At 39.5% G+C, this 19,482-nt stretch overlaps 1 protein-coding gene across 3 annotated transcripts in view; it reads left to right on the top strand.

Moving 5' to 3' along the window:
• LOC127045678 (ras-related protein Rab-10-like) overlaps positions 1-19,482 on the top strand; it is a 53,988-nt gene that overhangs the window by 22,839 nt on the left and 11,667 nt on the right. For 2 of the 3 annotated variants that reach the window (XR_007772792.1, XM_050942071.1), the window contains exons 4-5: positions 4,503-4,592; positions 14,109-14,210. Coding sequence is in view for 2 of the 3 variants with exons in the window: in XM_050942071.1 (XP_050798028.1) it covers positions 4,503-4,592; positions 14,109-14,210 (192 nt within the window). In the remaining variant the exon portion in view is untranslated. Of the gene's footprint in view, positions 1-4,502; positions 4,593-14,108; positions 14,211-18,074; positions 18,454-19,482 lie in introns of those variants that run through there. The other variant, XM_050942072.1, reaches the window with a different exon arrangement.

The raw sequence follows: 19,482 nt of genomic DNA, 5'->3' as shown, positions 1-19,482 counted from the left end.
GGCTGCAGACAGTTTCCGCCAATGACCACATCACTTTTGGATATACTGAAATACACACTAACTCTGAAAACCTCTGGTCTATCGATGAGTTCCATAGGGGTCCACCTGGCAGCCGTCACAGGTCTCTGGGTTATTCCATCTTTGCCCACCTGACCACAATGAGATTTCTCAGAGGGCTAGGAAACCTCTATTCACCAGTCCAACCTACTTCAGAATGGGACCTCAACCTGGTCCTTAAATGCCTCACAAGATAGCCAGAGGTTTGAAGGGCGATCTGCTCACTGCTATATTTGTCAATGAAGATGGGATTCCTGATAGCATCTCATCAGCACGACGGGTTGGAGAAATAGGAGCCCTGATGGCATACTCCCCCTTCACTGGTGTTCTTTAAAGACAAAGTCATACTGTGGCCACACCCCAAATTCTTACCTAAGATTTCTTCTGAGTTCCATCTCAATCAGCCCATTCACCTGCCTATCTTCCACCCCAAACTGGATCCATATTGCTAGGAAGCACTTCTGCACACCCGGGATGTTAGGAGAGCCCTGGCCTTCTATCTAGTAGACAGAACAAAGCCCTTCAGAAAGATCTACAAGTTATTTGTCTCACTATCAGATAGGTCAAAAGGATCAGCTGTCTCTAGACATAGGCTTTCTAAGTGGTTATCAGGCTGCATTAACTCTTGTCACCAGTCTTGCAATATTCAGCCACTTTCGGATATATGCACTGATTCTACAAGATCCATCACGTCTTTTACTGCCTTCCTCAAGAACATTTTGATTATCGAAATCTTATAAAGCCACTTCTTGGACATCTGTACATTCATTCACCGAACACTATGTGACAATACATGATTCCGCCTCTACTACTGTGTTTGGCTCAGCTGTACTTTCCTCCGTACAGGACTCGACTCTGAAGCCCGCTCTACCTTAGAAGGTACTGTTTGGTAGTCACCTAGAGTGGGGCCCCACAGAGACACTACTTGATGAAGAAGAAACGGTTACTCACCCTGTGCAGAAACTGTGGTTCTTCGAGATGTGTGTCCCTATGGGTGCTTCACTATCTGAGCTCCTTACCCTCTGCTTTGGAGTTCTTTGCCATAGAGCTTCGTAGTAGAGAAAGAACTCTACCACAGTTTGCCCACACTGTGCTATATAACAACGACGTGGGGCAAGAGACTGACTAAAACTCATGCATGGGTGAAACAGACACTGCCATAAGAAATCTGCATTCATAGTCACAGGAGAATTCTAGCTCACCTGGAGTGGAGCACTTGTAGGGACACACATCTTGAAGAACCGCCGTTACCGCACAGGGTAAATAACTTCTTTCGATTGACCCAAACTGAATTTTTTGGTTGGTTGGTTCATTAACATTTTCATGGTCCTGATTTGGGGTGGGAAACATTTTCAAAAAAATTTTTAAAAAAAATTCAGAATGCACAAACTACTTTCTGCCCAGCCTTACTTGTGGCTGCAGTAGCTTCATCGGTGGCCACTTCGGAAGTAGCACAGTCACAGCTGCTAATTAGTTAGGGGTCCATTTCCCTCACTCTCTTTTCCCCTCCCCACCTCATCTCCCAAAAGGTAGGGACTTCTGGCTATGGGTTTTTCAGTCCAAAGAGATATTCCTGGGTAACTGTTGGAAAGCCCATGAATATCCTGCATTTTAGGAAAAATCCAAGGGCCATAGTCTGTGCAGGAGTAAATCAGCATAGCACTACTGATGCTGATTTTCACTAGCTAAGGATCTGGCTACAGAGTCAGATTTCAGCCTTAGAAATTCGTTAGTTTTGGAAATGAAAATCACTATCATCTATATAACTAACTTAAAAAAAAAAAAAAAGGTAGAAATTCAGCTTAACATTTAGTTTCCGAAAATGAAGGTATGGCCAGTGACTATCATCAGCTTTTTCAAACTTAAAAAAACAGCTATAATATTTGCAAAACACTTTGAGAGCATTGGTAGAAAGATGCTATAAAAATGTAAACTTATTAAATTAGCATACAAATAATAGATTTCTGAAAGAGCCATTGTCTTAAGCCTTTTTAGTTGTTACTTACGATTTGAATCTGTTTTGAAAGAACATTCCTATGGCAAGAATATTTATACTTTTTGTATGTACAGAAATTAATTCATTTAAATCATGACTACCATATTTTACACAGTAAGTATTAATATTTCCTTTTGACCTTTTACTTCAAAGTAAAGTCAAATGTCATTAAAAATTTTAGATACATAAAATCTCTCAAATAAAATAATCAACTTATGTGATATGTTTAAATTGTCTATTTATTATATCCTATTTTAGGGACTGATGTATGTAATTTTGTGTAGAAGAACCATTGACCTTAATGAGTAAAGCTTCAGTGCATTCTGAAACAGCCAGCATTTTGGTCTATTAATCCAGATTAGATTGATTCATTATTTTAGATCTGTACTTTGTACTCTTATGATGAGCTTACTTCATTTTAATACGTCATCTGCAGTTATGAAATGAGATGAGCTGACTCTAAAATGAGAGTGGATTAAAAAAATGAAATAGTGTACCCTCGTAATAAATAATTGTGCCTCATGCCATACTTTTCAAATGAAGCAACTTTGTTGTAAAAAGTGCAAGTAGACTAAAAATAATGATTCTATGATCTTTTAATGAATAAACATTCTTTTTTGCATTTCTCTGAAAGGTGTGTGTGTGTGTGTTTGTGTGTGTGTGAGAGAGAGAGGAAGGGGTTGGATTTATATTCCTTTTGGGAATTGTACACACTAGCACTCACTTCGATATAACTTAAGTCGCACAAAGGTGTGAGAAAGCCACCCCTCTGAGCAATGTAAGTTACACCACCCTAAGCACCATTGTGGACAGTGCTGTGTCGGCAGGAGAGATCTGGGAGATGGTGTAATTACGCTGATGGCAGAGCTCTCTCCCATCAGCATAGAGTGTCTGCACTAGCAGCGCTACAGCGGCACAGCTACATCGGTCCAGCTGTGCTGCTGTAGCGATTCTAGTGTAGACTAGTCCTTAGATTTGTCGAAGGTCTCAGGAGTGATGGGTCTACAATAGACTGAAGTTTCTGTTTATCTATATATGTTAATCGTATTGGCTGCAGCAAAGCAAACTTCCCTAATTTTGACCTACTTGGGCCACCTCTGGAGATGGAAGGGCAACTCATTCTCCATGCCCATTCATTCCCTGGCCTCTTTTGATACTGACAAGCATTATACTCAGTTGCAGTTATGATGGTGGTGTTTTGTAATCTGGATGCTGGTGAACTAGGAGCTGGACTGAAGCCATCAATTCTCTTCATTCAAGCCACAAAAAGTGGTTTAAAATGTCTATAAATATTACTTATTTCAGAACATGTGACAGTTGGCAAGTTCCAGGTTCTGTCACTGAACTTCTCACTTCCCTTTTTACTGTTTCAGACATGCACAGTTATGATGGCCTGGCCTAAAATAATATATAAGGTAACAAAGTATGTAACTTTGCTGGATTAGCTGGAAAACTGATGTAGACAAAGGATAGTAGACTTGATCTTGCTCCTTTTGTGGTTGATGAGGTTTTGCTATTTACATCAGTAAGAGTAGGATGAGATTATAGTTTCTTTTCGTAGAAGGTTTTGGAATAATCTAACTTTTATCATGGTGAGGTTGGACATTCTGGGCACAGTGCTACCATCTGATGTTGAAGAATAGAAGGTAGAGAGGGTACCAGGTGCCTCTTGTCTCACCCTGTGCACTCAGGCAGTATGACAGCTCTTTCCATAGTACACAAGAGTGCTAAAAGGTAGACCTAAATAATGTGCCAGCCCATGCATCACATTCCTCTAAGGAAGCATTTCTCAAACTTGGGATGCCACTTGTTTAGGGAAAGCCCCTGGCTGACCAGGCCAGTTTGTTTACCTTCTGCATCCACAAGTTTGCCTGATCGTGGCTTCCACTGGCTGCAGTTCGCTGCTCCAGGCCAATGAGGGACATACTGGCTGCCACTTTCAGCAGCTCCCATTGGCCTGGAGCAGCGAACCACGGCCAATGGGAGCCGCGATCGGCTGGACTTGTGGACATGGCAGGTAAACAGACTGGCCCAGCTCGCCAGGGACTTTCCCTAAACAAACGGTGTCCCAAGTTTGGGAAACACTGCTCAAAGGGGACTTGATCTGGGAGTTGGGGGCATTTCCTGCCTCCCAAATCATCAGCATCAAGCATTCATCAGAAGTTGGAGGCTATATACCTTGTATCTTTTCAAAGGATAAGCAAATTGTACTCTACTCCATCACATTCTGCCACTCTGCATTACTCTACATTAAGATGTCCTGTCCCAGTCAGTGGGATCCTTGTAGCTCTCTAGGTAGCATCTCTATCCTTGAAAAGATCAGGGAAAAGATTAACACTTTATTTCAGAGAAATAAAATGCTGAAGGTTAGAATGAAAAAAAGGGTGTGTATTTTGTTTTTTAAACTTCATGATAAATGTTAATATTTTTTCTCTTCTTTTGTCATTAGAAAGCAGATGACGAGGTGGATATAGTACTGTTGGGTAACAAGTGTGATAAGGAGACAGAACGTGTAATTCCAAAGCATAGAGGAGAAAAGGTAGGCATAGATCACTATTGTTTTTTCTCCTAGCCTTGCAGAGTATTTTGGTATTTGAATGTGAACTCTGACCTTAAAAACTAAAATGTTCCTGAGTCCAAATATTTTGTTATGAATTGCTGCAAAAGAATACTTCTTTAATATGTGAGCAGAATATGGCAAATAACTTTACTAGTTGCTATCTTTGGAACACTAATTACTATAAAAGTTTAACTTTAAAGCACTTTTATTGTATACTTTCTAGCATAACACCTGAAACTCTTTTATTTCAGAGTTAGACTTCAAAAATATTTTGGAGTCTGCATTTTCAGATTTTGTTTTTAGGTGGGATGTTAAAATACAGTATTTATTTCATTCCACAGCATTTTTCTAAAACATTATATATCAGTAATCTTCATCAACAGTATCTATGACTCTTGCATTGCTGTCTTTAAGGCATGATTTTCATTGTCTTGTTCACAAGACCACAAGCAACAGAAAGTCTGGAGTTGCATTACTCTATTGTACCCCTTTGAGTCTATGAAATAAAAATATCACTTCCTTAACAATATCGCTTACTATCAATCAGTGAGAGGAAAAATAGGCCCAGCGACTGCAAATTTGGGTACGCAGAGGTCTTTTAGAGGGTACATCAACTCATCCACATATAAGCCCATTTTTACAACAGGCTGCATAAAAAGCACTAGCGAAGTCAGTACAAAATAAAATTTCATATAGATAATGACTTGTATATACTGCTCTATATACTATACACTGAAATGTAAGTACAATATTTGTATTCCAATTGATTTATTTTATAATGATATGGTAAAAATGAGAAAGTAAGCAAACTTTTTCAGTAACAGTGTGCTCGTGACACTTACTATATTTTTCTGTTTGATTTTGTAAACAAGTAGATTTGAAGTGAGATGAAACTTGGGGGTATGCAAGACAAATCATACTCCTGAAAAGGGCACAGTAATCTGAAAAGGTTGAAAGCCACTGCTATATGTAGGGCCCTACCAAATTCATGGCCATGAAAAATGCATCACGGATTGTGAAATCTGGTCTCCCACCATGAAATCTGGTCTTTTGTGTGCTTTTACCCTATACTATCCAGATTTCATGGGGGAGACCAGCATTTCTCAGACTGGGGGTCCTGACCTAAAAGGAGTTGGGGGGGGGGTTGCAAGGTTATTTTAGGGGGGCCACAGTATTCCCACCCTTACTTCTGGTTGCCTACAGAGCTGGGTGGCTGGAGAGTGGTGGCTGGGCACCCTGCTCTGATGGCGGTGCCTCACCAGCAGCAGTGCAGAAGTAAGAGTGGCAATACCATACCATGCCACCCTTACTTCTGCACTGCTGCCTTCAGAGCTGGGAAGCTAGAGAGTGGCAGTGCTGGCTGAGGGTCATGTCATTCTTACTTTTGTGCTGCTGCTGGTGGTGGCTCTGCCTGCAGAGCTGGTCTTCAGGACAGCAGCCTCCGCTCTCCAGTTGCCCAGCTCTGAGGGCAGCACGGCCGCCAGCAGCAGCGCAGAAGAAGGGTTGCAGTACTGCAACTCCCCATAAAATAACCTTGCAACCCTCCCACACACAGCTCCTTTATGGGTCAGGAACCCTACAATTACAGCACTGTGAAATTTCAGATATAAATAGCTGAAATCATGAAATTTACAGTTTTAAAAATCCCATGACCATGAAATTGACCAAAATGGACCATGAATTTGGTAGGGCCCTTGCAATAGACCAAGGAATCTCTCTGGCACCCCTGCTGCTGTTTCCATATGTCAGAGGCAGCCACTTAACATGCTACTCTCTCTCATTGAGTATGCAGTGCTGCCTACATAAGAGGTCGAGTTTGAAGAGAGCAAGATGCAGGGTCTTTTCCATTGAGGGCTCCTGCTGTTGCATCTCTCTTCCTCCATTTGTTCACTGTAGCTTATCTTTGGTATCCTTCACAGTGGGACTGAATTCTCTTTTTATTGTTGTGGTTTTATCTTATATTTGGGGTTCCATTGTTCTTTGCACTTTTGGGAGTTGGACTGAGGAAGGTTCTAATTTGTAAATAAATAGCACTCCAGCTATAATCAGCAGTATGTTTATTCTGTGGCCATGGAATTTGCTGCATGTTGAATTTTGTTTCCAAATCTAAGTTTTTTTTTTCTGTACTTTTTAAAGTTATTTCTAGTCTTAATCTTTTTGTGAAAATGTGAATGGAAATGTTGTCTTCCTAACTGTGCAGACAGCCTGCAGCAATAACCCTAAGACATGTACTAGCTGTTCCATTCATATCAATTGATTTTAACAATGAATTATAAATAGGGTGACCAGATGTCCTGTTTTTATAGGGACAGTCCTGTTTTTTGGGACTTTTTCTTATATAGGCGCCTATTACCTCCCACCCCGTCCCATTTTTTCACAGTTGCTATCTGGTCACCCTAATTGTAAAGAAAATGTGCCAGATCCTCAGGTAGTGTAACAGGACAAAGTTCCACTGAAGTCCATGGACCTACGCAGATTTGTGTTAACTGAGGATATGGCCGGAGAGTTTTAAATTTCAGCATTGTTAACCCTTTTGCTGCCAAACATATTCTCAGACATATCCAGGTAAAGTACTTATCCCACATTACCCAGATCACCTTCCGTGCCTTCTTATGTAGAGCTGATACACAAAAATATGGCCTTTTGACCAAAAGGAGAATTTCCATGGAAAATTTTTGTTTTGTTGAATTTCTGGGCCTTTTTTAAATGAAGAAACAGAACATTTGGGGTTTTCAAAAAGTGAGACTGGAGGGTGGTTTTATTTTTCTCATCTTTTTCTTCCATTTTTTATTTTCATCTTATGTTTCTAGTACAGATTCTGAGAAATTTCAAACATGAACGTTTTGATGGTTTTTTAGAAAATGTTCATGAAATATAAATAGCATTTTTTTGACTGGCGTTGTTCTCAGATGCCCAAAGCCCCAGCTGCCAATACCTGCAGCTTCTCCCTAACCATTTCTGCAATGTGCCAACATACAAATCTGGAAGCATGTGGAAAACTGAAAATGTGAGAACTATGTAAAATGTATTGAAAATCAAATTGAATATCGCAGTCAGTACAGTAGTCCCTGTATTAATTTTTTTATTTGCTTTCACACTTAAATTAAAAAACACGTTTTGTTTATCTAAGTGGAGCTGCCTCAAAATGTCCATATTGATGTACTACTGTACCTCAAATCAAAGGGCTATGCTTCAAAGTACACAAGTCCTTGGGTGTAGTTAAGATTGCATAATCATTTATCTTATAACCTCTGGGTGCAACTTGTTAGAAAGGGAGTAAGAATAGTGGAGCTCTGTGGGGGGGCACATAGGGAGAAGTATACTGTACCTTTTAAAGAGCCGTAGCAAATTACTCTCTCAGAACCCACTGGGAGATCAGGGAGGCACATTCTGATATTGTGGCTATAACTCTCAGCATACACTGGCTTTTGCTGCTGAAAATTATATGCATGCATAAGGTTTGTAATCAGCCTTTATCTCATTCATAAGGTGGACACTCCATCAGGCAGGGTGAGCACCTTATATGAGACAGGGTGTTTTGTTAGCATTTAACCAATTTTTTTCAGATTATGAAATTCTAAAGTAATAATAGTAATAAATAATAATGTCACCCTGTGAACAGTATTGCAAGCTGTATCTTTTAAAGTGCACAGTTCCCTTATTCATTATATACCTTGAATTTGAGGATTTTCATGGACTTTGTCTAGCCTGCACAGAGTAGTACAAGATGTGCTGTGTGTGTTTACATACCATTTTAAACAAAGTGATCATGTAACTGGAGTTTATTATAATGCATATACACAAGGGGGCAGTGTTAAGGTTTCACAGACTGTTAAATATGGTATTTTCTGACTTCTGAATGCTTAACCCTGCAACCATATATTTCTTTTAACACTTTATTTTTTAACAAATCATTACCTCTTCACCAGCCAGTCTGCTCCCTAGATTTCTCCTGTGTTTTGAAGCCCTCTTTAGTTATACTAACTGTTGCTTTTTCTAATATGATTTCAAAGCTCTAGAGAATCCTGAATGAGTCAGTTGGTGAAAGGTTCCATAAGCAAGGAAATAGCTGACACTGTCCACTCACTCCACTGTCACTGTCCACTTCTTTTAAAAAGAAATTAAAAGAAAATCTTAGAATACCAACTCTGCCAATGAGTGATTCAAATTCATCTATTTTATACTACACTCAGAACTGCAAGCCACAAGAATTATTCCTTTGCAGAATCCCGCAGGGAGGATTTATGAATCCTGCAAGATTCTCCTGTATGTTGGCTCTTCCTGAAGTACCTCAAAATTCTGGACACATTATCCCATTTTGTAGTAGAAAAACCCAATTTCATTGAGAGAATTTCTTATGAAACCATTTGATTTTGTAATTCTCTCACTTCTGCCACTCGGAAGATGACATTATGTCGGACAATTTAATCTTGACAGTATGAAGTAGTTTATATTACAAGTAAGTTTCTTTTTTTGTGGTCATTCATTTTGACAGAAATTTTACCTTTTTAAGAAGCAAAACTAGTAACATTATTTCTCTTTCTCAAGAGTAAATAAATTCTTTCCCCTGAATCAGTGATTCTCAACCAGGGGACTATACAGGTTTCCAGGAGGAACAACAGCTCATCTAAATATTTGCCTAGTTTTACAACAGGCTCTAGAGCCCTGCAGCGGGACGGGGCTCCTGCAGGTCCTGCAGAACCCACTGCCATAATAACAGGAGCAGAATAAAATTTCAACAAACAATGTGGGAGCGAGTGCGAGTGGGTATTGCAGGACGGGAGCAGGATTAAAAAAATAGTCCTCCAGCACCATAAACAATATGAACTCCCCAGCCAGCAGCCACCACTCTTTGGGAGCTCTGAAGATGAAAGCGCCAGCAGCAGCACAGAGTATAGGTGGCAATACTATACCATTCCATCCTTACTTCTGTGTGGGTGCTGGTGGAGGTGTTGACTTCAGAGCTGGGTGGCTGGCCAGCAGCCGCTGAATGACAAGGTTCACAAGTGAAAAACAGGCTCAAGTATCACACTGAAATGTAAGTACAGTATTTACATTCCAGTCAATTTATTTTATAATTATATGGTAAAAATGAAAAGTAAGCAATTTTTCAGAAACAGTGTGCTTTGACACTTCTGGATTTTTATGTCTGATTTTGTAAGCAAGTCATTTTTAAGTGAGATGAAACTTGGGATACGCAAGACAGATCAGACTCTTGAAAGACGTAGAATAGTCTGGAAAGGTTGAGAACCACTGCTCTAAATTGTTGTTTTTTTATTGTCTTCAATATCCTTATAACTCATTGACCATAACTTTTTACACCAGTCCAAGCACAACATACAGCCTAATGCCTTCTGGCATTTTCAAGTGTGACTTTTGAATTTTGAGGGAAGATGAGCAGATTAGCATTGTTGCTTCCTGCACCCCAAAACATAATTTATTTTGTTTATTTTTAAAAGGAATGTAATCTGAGTTGTAACTAGAACTGGTTGAAAAGCATACATAATTGCCAACAGTTGACATTTTTTTTCCAATGGAGAATCTTCCAAATGAGCTTGAGGTCTGGGAGCTACTAAAGGTATGGCTACACTGCAATTAGACACCTGTGGCTGACCCGTGCCAGCTGATTTGGGCTAAGGGACTCGGGCTAAGCGGTTGCTTAATTGTGATGTAGACGTTCAGGCTCAGGCTGCAGCCCAAGCTCTGGGACCCTCCCACTTTGCAGGATCCTAGAGCCCAGTGTCCAGTTTGAGCCCGAACATCTACACCACAGTAAACAGCCCCTTAGCCTGAGCCCCAGGAGCCCAAGTCAGCTGGCACGGATCAGCCACAGGTTTTTAATTGCAGTGTAGTCATACCCTGAGCCTCACAGGATTTTGTGTACACTGTAAACTTCATTGTTCTCTGTGAGTGGGATCCTGTCCCTCAGTTCCATGCATAGAAGGGAAGTCTGCACATGGACCTCTCTTTACTGCATGGAAGGGAATGGGAATAGACTTTTTTTGACTGCACTGTTCTTGCAGAGATTCCACTCCAATCCCTCATTGGCTTCCTCCAGTGGGAGCAAATGATCCAGCCCTTTGTTATCTTCTCCAAATTTCCAACTGTATAAACTAGCATAACCAGCAAGCCGAGGTCCTCAAGATAGCTGTGAACTCCGTCTTTTCCTCACACTAACAGCGATAGAAGACATGTGTCAGGGAAACACACTGGAACAAAGGAGCATAAATAAGTTAAATCAAATTCATTAACCTAAAAACTACACTGTCTTTTCCTTCTTTCATTTTTTTAACCATTTATTTTTCTTTTCTCACATCTCCAACTCATTCCATCTATCTCCATACTACTTTTTCCACATAAATGTTTGCTATGTAGTCTCATATTATCTGTTCCTTTTCTTTCCATGGAAAGGAGCATCTCCTTTCCTCTTATTTTGTCTTATCTCATTACTACTTGTCCCATTCTCTATTACTCACTGCCGCAAGGTGACTGGCCTCTTGAAGAGGAGTGGAGCCAGCCCCACCCTAGCATAATTAATTAGCTACTTCCCAGCCTGAGAGGGTGGAACTAGGGGGTTAGGTAATAGTTTAACAGACACCAAGGCCTCATAAGAAGACTGAGAGAGATTTGTGGAGCGTGGAGCCATGGGGAGTGTGCAAATTCCTGTGGAAGTCCCTGAGCCAGGGTCTGCAGGAGGCTGGGTATTCCAGGGAAACAAAGTGCTCTGTACCAGAGCAAGGAAGGATGCAAGAAATAGAGCCCAGCATGGGCTAAGAATATTACTCCAAGGGAGCCAGCCTGGAGACTGTGTGCTCTATACCAGAGCCAGAAAGCCCAGGGGCTGGGAACAGCGCTCACAGGAAGGGCTGAGGAGAAGCCCCGGAAGAGCAGAATGACATTTTTGTTTATTGGGACTTTTTAGTTTTTGTTTTGTTTTCCTGGAAGGGTTTAAGGTTGTTTGTGACTTGACTGGAGGGCTGAGCCACATCACAGCACTGACTGGTGTGCAGAGAGCTGAGAAGACTCATCTCTGGGTTAGGAAACTGAGACTGGGAGTGCCTGTAGTACTATGCTTGGACAGCAGGGACTGCTACACTCTGACACTCACCATCTTTCTCTCTCTAGTGTTAAAATGTCTGTGTCCCTTTACGCCCCTTCTTGTGTCTTTTTGTATTCTGTTGTCCCACCATGGTTCTTCGCATCTTTTTCTCATCCCTCTGAAATTCTTCCCCATAATGGTTCCTTTCCCCCTCTCCCTTTCGTGGTTTCATCCTTTTCCTACCTCCAAGTGGGGCTTTTGCTTCTAGTTTGAGGACTTACAACCCTTTCCTCTTTATTACTTTTTATTTCTTCTCTCCCTAAAGGACTTCCTGCTGTTGAGGTGGAAGTTAGATTCTCTCTTCTTCTGCCCTCCATGGACCAACTGTCTACAGGTCGTCTTCTATGAACTACACCTCCCTCTGGGGAGAGGCTACCCTGGCAACTTGAAGTAGGCACTGGCTTTGCTGCAGGTGATGGGAATGGATGGGAGCCTGCAGGGACCATAGCATTTGTAGTCTAAAACTTAGGAGCATGGTTATAGAAGAGGACTGTAAATAGTTGATGATTTTAAAGAAAAACTATGGTTCTGTAACTGGTTTATATGTTGAAGGGTTGCTCCCTGATGGAAAATGCTAAAAACTTGTGTTTTAAATTAAGAAAACTGTAATCACTTGAAAAACTCCAGCTTCCTGAGTCAAGTGGAGGTGTTGGGCTCCCAGACCCACAAAATTAATATTATATTTTTATCACATCACAGATCTCAAATTGATTGTAGCATGCCAAGACCCATATACCCAGCACAACCCTTAAAAAACCACCACTGGCAGCGCATATTACGCTCTTAAACATGCTCCTCTGGATTTCAGGCCATGCCTGATACAACAAAAGATTCTATTCAGAATGTTTTGGGAATCACAGAAGTTGTGCAAGTTGTGGAGGCCTTGTCCTTTGTTTGTTGGTGCTGTAATAAAGAAGGAGGAAACCTGATGCATGTTCTATGGGACTGTCCATCAGTCAGGCAGCTATGGAAAAAGGTATGCACATGAGTGAGATTAGGGCTTGGCCTCAGCAATCAAACCTAAACTGAAAATGATTTCCTAGGTTATGTACCTCCTGCGCTGGATTTAACTCCACCACAAAGACTTTGGTTCTTGAGGGCCACAATAATTACCAAGTGCATGAATTTTTAAAAATGGAGGAGTAGGGTTATGGCCAGAATAAAACAGTAATATTCAGACCTGTCTGAGTTAGCAGCAAAAGAAAGGATAGGTTTTTGATGTAGAGAGCAGTTAAATGAATTTGAAGAAATTTGGACCCCATTTCTTGATACATTTGGATAAAGAATGTTGAGATAGCTCAAATAATTCCAGACTTCCATTCCACTTGACCTCTCCACTTTTACCCTCTCAATGGCTGCCACTTCCCCCATACCCAGCTTCCCTTTTTCCTATTTGTATCTTTTTTATTATTATTGTTACCTCCATCCTAACATGTTATGCCTGTGTAATATTGTCTGATTGTGTTTTTGTCTGGTTTTGTAGCTTTGACAAGTTGTAAAGTTGCATAATTGTAAAATTGTATTGAATAGCCTGTGAATTGTGCTGTATTTGTTAACATAAAAGTGTAAGTCGTTTACCTTTTTGTATTTTTATTGATTTTTTTATGAAAATTAATTTAAAAATGAATCTTAAAAATGGGAGAAAACTGAGATTATGCAATACACTAAATGGCTCTCCAAAATTAGGGATATACGAAGTTCAGGTGCTTCATATAACCCAGCTCTGTTCAATTTATGCTCCGTGTGTCTGATCCGGTGGGATTTAGCTCAGGGTCCATATCCCTATGCTGCAAATACAGACAAAAATAATTTTTAAAAAATTCCACAAGACATAAACATATTATCCATTAACCTCAATGTTATTCTTTTTGGAATTGTATTACCATTTAGACTGTAGTGTCTATCTTTTTATATTGAATCATTTATTTCTGTAATCTAGAACTGGGCTCATTTTTACATCCTCATTTTCATATCTATAGATTTTTGCCAGATTTGAAACTGTACATTTTGCAGTCCAAATCTTCCTTCTCTATATTTTAAAAAGTTTCATTCAAACACAGTTGTATATAATCCATTCTCCATATCAATGAACAATTAGAGGCCCATTACCCTTTTATCTTTTAATTTGTGTATGAAGACAAATGTCAGAAAAAGCATCACTGCCCGTGCAAAATGTATTAGTATGTTTTAAGAATTCCTGAGATTAGTAAATTGAGGATGCATATGAAATTCTATGAAATCGCATTCACTAAAGTTATGAATGCATGCTTTATTATTTATTATTAATTCAGTCTGTTTACTTGTATTGAAAAGTTGCTTTATCAAATATTTTGTTTTTATAAATAGTATTGTACATATGGATATAAGTCATTCCTTTACCTTTATTTGTTTTTCAGCTTGCATGGGAATATGGTATACCTTTTTTTGAAACCAGTGCTACAGATAACATAAATATTGAAGATGCCTTTTCAGTATTGGTCAAAGAAATATTGGACAAGGTAGGTTCCTTTTTGGGGGGAGGAGGCAATGCAATAAAACTTTTTTGGGACAAATCCTGTGGACAGAGTAAGTGCTGCGGAAGACCTTTAACACAGCAGAACCAGTTTGGTGAGCCTCTCTACAGGGGAATATATACCAGCTGTGTATCATGGAGCTGTGCTCTGTGGATGTGCCTTGTACTGTAGCACACAAAAAATTTGGGTTTGGGGAAGAGGTGGGGCTGGTGGATGTGCAGCTTTGCGGATTCACCAGCCACAGGCGCTTCTCCCGTGACTTGGGCTGGGAGTATAGCAGCTGTGGAAGAAGTTAGCCGTTTATTTTCAATTAGCGAATGTATAATCCACAATTTATAACACACGTGTGCAAATTATTTACATTGGTATTGCTAAATAAAGAGGAAAATAAATTCCTCTTTTGAAATTGCTAGGACTTAAAGGATTTCTGAGTTAATTAGCAATGGATTGCTGCTGTCAGAATCAGTCTCTCAGCCTGAAGGGTGTGGCAGTGTAAAGGTACTTACTACTGCATGATGGAGTCTGAGTGTCTAGAGCAATATTACAAAACACTGAATTATTAATTAGCTAAGACAATATTTTCCATCAAGGGATTTATTTTTAGATTGCAGAATATTGCTTTAGATATTAATGGATATTCTTCTTAAATATATTATCATTCATCACCAACATTAGTTATACAAAATTAACCTTCAGTTCAGAATAGTGTTGAAGTCATAATGAAGATAAATGAACAAAATTACTGACAAAGTTGAAAATTCCAGTGTTTCGATTTAAATGGCCATACAGGGTGGTGTTTTATTAATTCAGCTGGACTATATGGGCCCAAAGGTTCAAAGTTGTTAACATAACCCAAGTCAGTGTCCAACATTACACAATTTCAGAAAGTTTGAGGCTTGATATACAGAGACCTCAGCCTGCTTAGTACCATGGTGTAAACAGCATTAAAAATCCTTTCAACTGTTTATTAAAAATACAAAAAAGAGGGAAAAACAACATCCCTTGTTCCCTTTCCCTTTAGCTGGAAATAATAGTTGGACAGTCTCTTGGGTGATATTAAAGATGGTAATAATTATCCTTTGGGGAAAAGAAAAGAAGTTAGTAGAGATGGGCTGGAGCTGCTGCTGCTGCTTCCTTTAAAGTCTCATTTCTAGAAGACAAAACAGGACAAACACACACAAAAGGAGAGAGAAAAGAACAGCAAAGATAAAAAATGACAGTTCTGTCTCTGGTATTGACTTTCACTTGCAACCGTACTGCTGGAAATACATAGTGTACCAGAGTATGCAGTCTTGGCTGGCTAAGCCAGACTCTTATTAAACAGAAGGCAAAAGGAGAGAACTTGGAAAGAGAAGAAATCAGGTGGGGAAGGAAAGGAACACATGTTGTGGGGGTGGGGGAAGAGAGAGAGAAAATCTCACATCCCAGGTGGTGCGTGGGATTCAGCTGCAGCTGGTAGAGATGGAAAAATCATCTGGGTTCCTTTCTCTGGCCCAGTCTGGACAGAACATTTCTTGGGATCAGGGGAACCAAGGCTGGGGGTCCCAGGAGATGGTGGTGGTGGCAGTCACGATGGTGAAGTTTGCTGCAGTAGCCAGAGTTCCTCCCAAAGTCTCTTTTTCTTTTTTTCTTTTTTTTAAGGATCCGGAAAGGGAGTGATAGATGGAATAGCTCATCTGTTCATAATTTTGTCTACCAATTAGGTCTAATTTCTGAAACACCAATTTTAGTTCATTTATTTCCATTCTCCTTCTGTTTACCAGTCACAATCTTAATACAGTCCTTGAATTATCAGTAGGACTTTTTGTTTGTACTAACTCAATCTTTCTGTCTTACTTTTGCACCTTTAGTCAGCATTTGTTGTTGTAGATTATGACATTCCATGAACTTTCACTCACTTTTTACAGTTGCGCTCACAAGTAGGGTAATTCATAGACCTAATTATCACAGTAGTGGTGAAACTGATCAGCGCAGAGTGAAACTGCTTCTAAATCAAGGACCAGTACTATCATACAACAGTACTAAGCTTATTACTGTCAAAAAAATCATTCACATCAGAAGAACTAACAGTAGGCCTCTTAAGATTTGGTAGAGTGTCTCAAATAGGTTTACTTTTATTTCTTTTGTAACCAAGGAATTTACTGCATGTACTTGAAACACAAAAGGATATTGGTTTAATGCTGTGGTTCCCAAACTTTAACAACCTGTGAACCCCTTTCACGAAAATGTCAAGTCTCGTGAACCCCCTCTTAAAAATGAATATTTCCAGGGATTTTCTCCTTTACCTGAGTATAAATTATAAAAACAGTAATCTTGGAAATATTGAATTTATTTTTGTGACATGTTTATTACACACTATGTATTCATTATTATTTATCAGTACAGTATTTTATTGCATTATGAAAATGGCAACACTCTTCCAAGATCTCACTTTCGTAGCTTGTATCACTTTGAATAAGCCTGTTATAAGACCAGGCTCCTGTGTTTCATCAAGGAGTATCAGATGTGAAACAGCATGAAGGTATTTAAGAAGCCAATTCAAAGAGTTCCTCCTACACAACAATTCAGGTCTTGAGCACTCCAGGCAAACAACGCACATGACAACAAAGCTTAAACTTGTTCTTCATAATAATTTTAAAAACAATACTAGCTGCCCATTTAATTTTAAAAACAACAAAAAATATCCACTTCCCTTTCCTTGTAAGGAGTCTTGAAGGTTAAGTCTCCTCAGTGTCCCATCCTGCTCACCTGCTCAGGGTCCTAGGGACAGCTCTGTCCGCCATTAGGGAATTTTTCCCCGAGAATCCCATGTAATATTTCGTGAACCCAACCTCTGTTTGGGAAATGCTGTTTTAATGTAATAGACATGTTTGCTGTTGCTGAGACATCTGAAGTTCAAATTACAGGTAAGCAATAACAGTTGTGAAGATTCACTAGCAAATTTATATATCAATATTAAACATTGAGGATTAAGGGGAACAGTTTTTTAATTCTAAAAACATTTATTCAAATGCATCTTTGGTTATAAATGAAATGATTTTGATTGTCTCAGTCAGATTAATCGAGGACTCTTGTCTTTGCTGCAAAAGAAACACATACATTAGCTAAATTAGTCATTAGCTTTAAAAGAAGCACAAATCCAGCATGGAAAAGGGTAGGGAAACTGAGGTGAATTTGCGGAGTTGTTAGAAGAAGATGGCTCATCTTCTGTTCATAGTTTACCTATCATCATGCTACTTTACTTTCATTAGCACTTAAATATATTCCAACATTATTAATTTTGTGTGTAATTAAATCAAACAATGATGGTAATTTCAAGCCCAGGAGATAAAAAGATTTGGATATTGATACAGTGGGCCAATGCCTTTGTTATTTATGTTACAAAGGCATGATACTGGCTAGTCTCCCCCATGTTCTCCAGCATGAGGTGTACAGCTTTTGTACTTTGCTTTCAACTGTGCAGCATACAGAAAAAGCCTTGTGTATTTTCTTTGTTGGCAAGGGGAGAGACCTTTAGGCTTTACTCAAGCACCCAAATGACTTTAAGAGCATGAAAGCATGATCATATTATGTGAACATGCTATAGTGTCACTGACAGAAGGGGGATGAAACATAAAGATCCTGTTTGAGTAGTCAGTATCTTTTATGAATAAAGAATAATAAGGTATGTTAGAATAACAGTGTCTCTGGAATTTTCTTTAAAGTAAGCAGAAAAACTACAAAATAATTAATAACTATTAATACAACTAGCTGCAAAGACAAATATATATTAAGCTCATATTTCTAAGGTGACCAGATGTCCCAATTTTATAGGGACAGTCCTGATTCTGGGGGCTTTTTCTTATACAGGCTCTTATACCGCCCACCCCGTTCCTGATTTTTCACACTTGCTGTCTAGTCACCCTGCGTATTTCTACATAATGTGTATTGTGTAGGACCTGAGAGACTTGGCTGCAGTCTATAAGGTGCCACAGGATTCTTTGCTGCTTTTACAGATCCAGACTAACACGGCTACCCCTCTGATACTTGGCTGCAATGTGTGACATTCAACTGTAAGGTTACTTGCATTCATGTTATTCTAAGTATGAGTTTAATATATTCACTTATCTTAGAAGATGCTCATTTTCTATAGTATAGACATGCTGACAGAGGTCTTAGCATGTTGAGAAAGCTATATGTCAACCATCTGTTTGACTAGAAGTGTGTAAACTTATTAATTTCCACTTGGTGTGTGTATGTTTGTGCAAAATGTTTTAATGAGAATTTGCAAATTTGCCAGTAGTAAAATTTCTTCTTTTCTGGAGATTTCTGAAATCCCTGATGGGTTAGCAGGTGCTTCTGTAACATTATTTTGGTCAGTGGTTTACCATCTTCCAGTGAAATTTGTTTTGTTGATTCAAATGAGGTTCTTCCTCACCTCAGTTTTATTTAGTTTTCCCATTTGACTGGTAAGGCAGAGTTTACAATAAAAACCTGCCTTCTGGTTTTACCAAAATTTTCAGGTACAACAAAATAATTTGCTTGTTCACAAAACAGTGAAACCTGGATGTACTGCTTGAATTGTAACCTCCCTAACTCTATGCTGGAGAAGTGAATGTAGTCAGCAATGTGACCAGTAACTGTGTAAAATGGTGCCATGCTGTAATCGACACATCAGGGACAGTAGTACATCTGTTTTATAATAATAAAACATTTATTTACCCATCATAAAATAAGGTAAAGCCCCACACAATGTTCTGGTCCAAAATCGTTTCTCGAGGCACAGGTCTCTGAGTTCCCTTCCCTTTGGCCAATTGTCTCTATGGCATTGATCCTCCTATCCCAGGATACCCACAGGAGAAGGGGGTGAAGACTAGATGCACCCCTGCTGGATATAGATAGGCCAGGGAAAGCATATTATCTCACACTAATTCCACAAAGGAAATCCCTTTTAAGAAGTTCCCTGGGGAAGCCATTAGGGCCAGGTTGCCAGGAAGCAGGTGAGTTATGTGAAGAGCTGATGTTAAAAGCTGCAGAGACAAATATATTTGCAGGTTCACAGCAACAACTTTTATTGGTCCTACAAAACCCAGGATTTCTGCTAAATATTCTTGAGCTCCATCTGCTGGCACTTTAGTAACTGACTATATAGTCTCTTCCTGCAACCGGAATGCTGCTATAATTTGTGCCAGATTCAGGGCTTTCTGGAGCTCTAAAATTAGAGCAGTTTGTGGTTTGAAGGACTCTCAAGTTGGAGGAAACATTGAAATGTGTTAAA

This window comes from Gopherus flavomarginatus, chromosome 2 (genome assembly GCF_025201925.1).
Source record: "Gopherus flavomarginatus isolate rGopFla2 chromosome 2, rGopFla2.mat.asm, whole genome shotgun sequence".
NCBI classification, from domain to species: Eukaryota; Metazoa; Chordata; order Testudines; family Testudinidae; genus Gopherus; species Gopherus flavomarginatus.
Note: the sequence above shows the minus strand (reverse complement) of the source record. Positions and strands in the feature narration are given on the sequence as shown.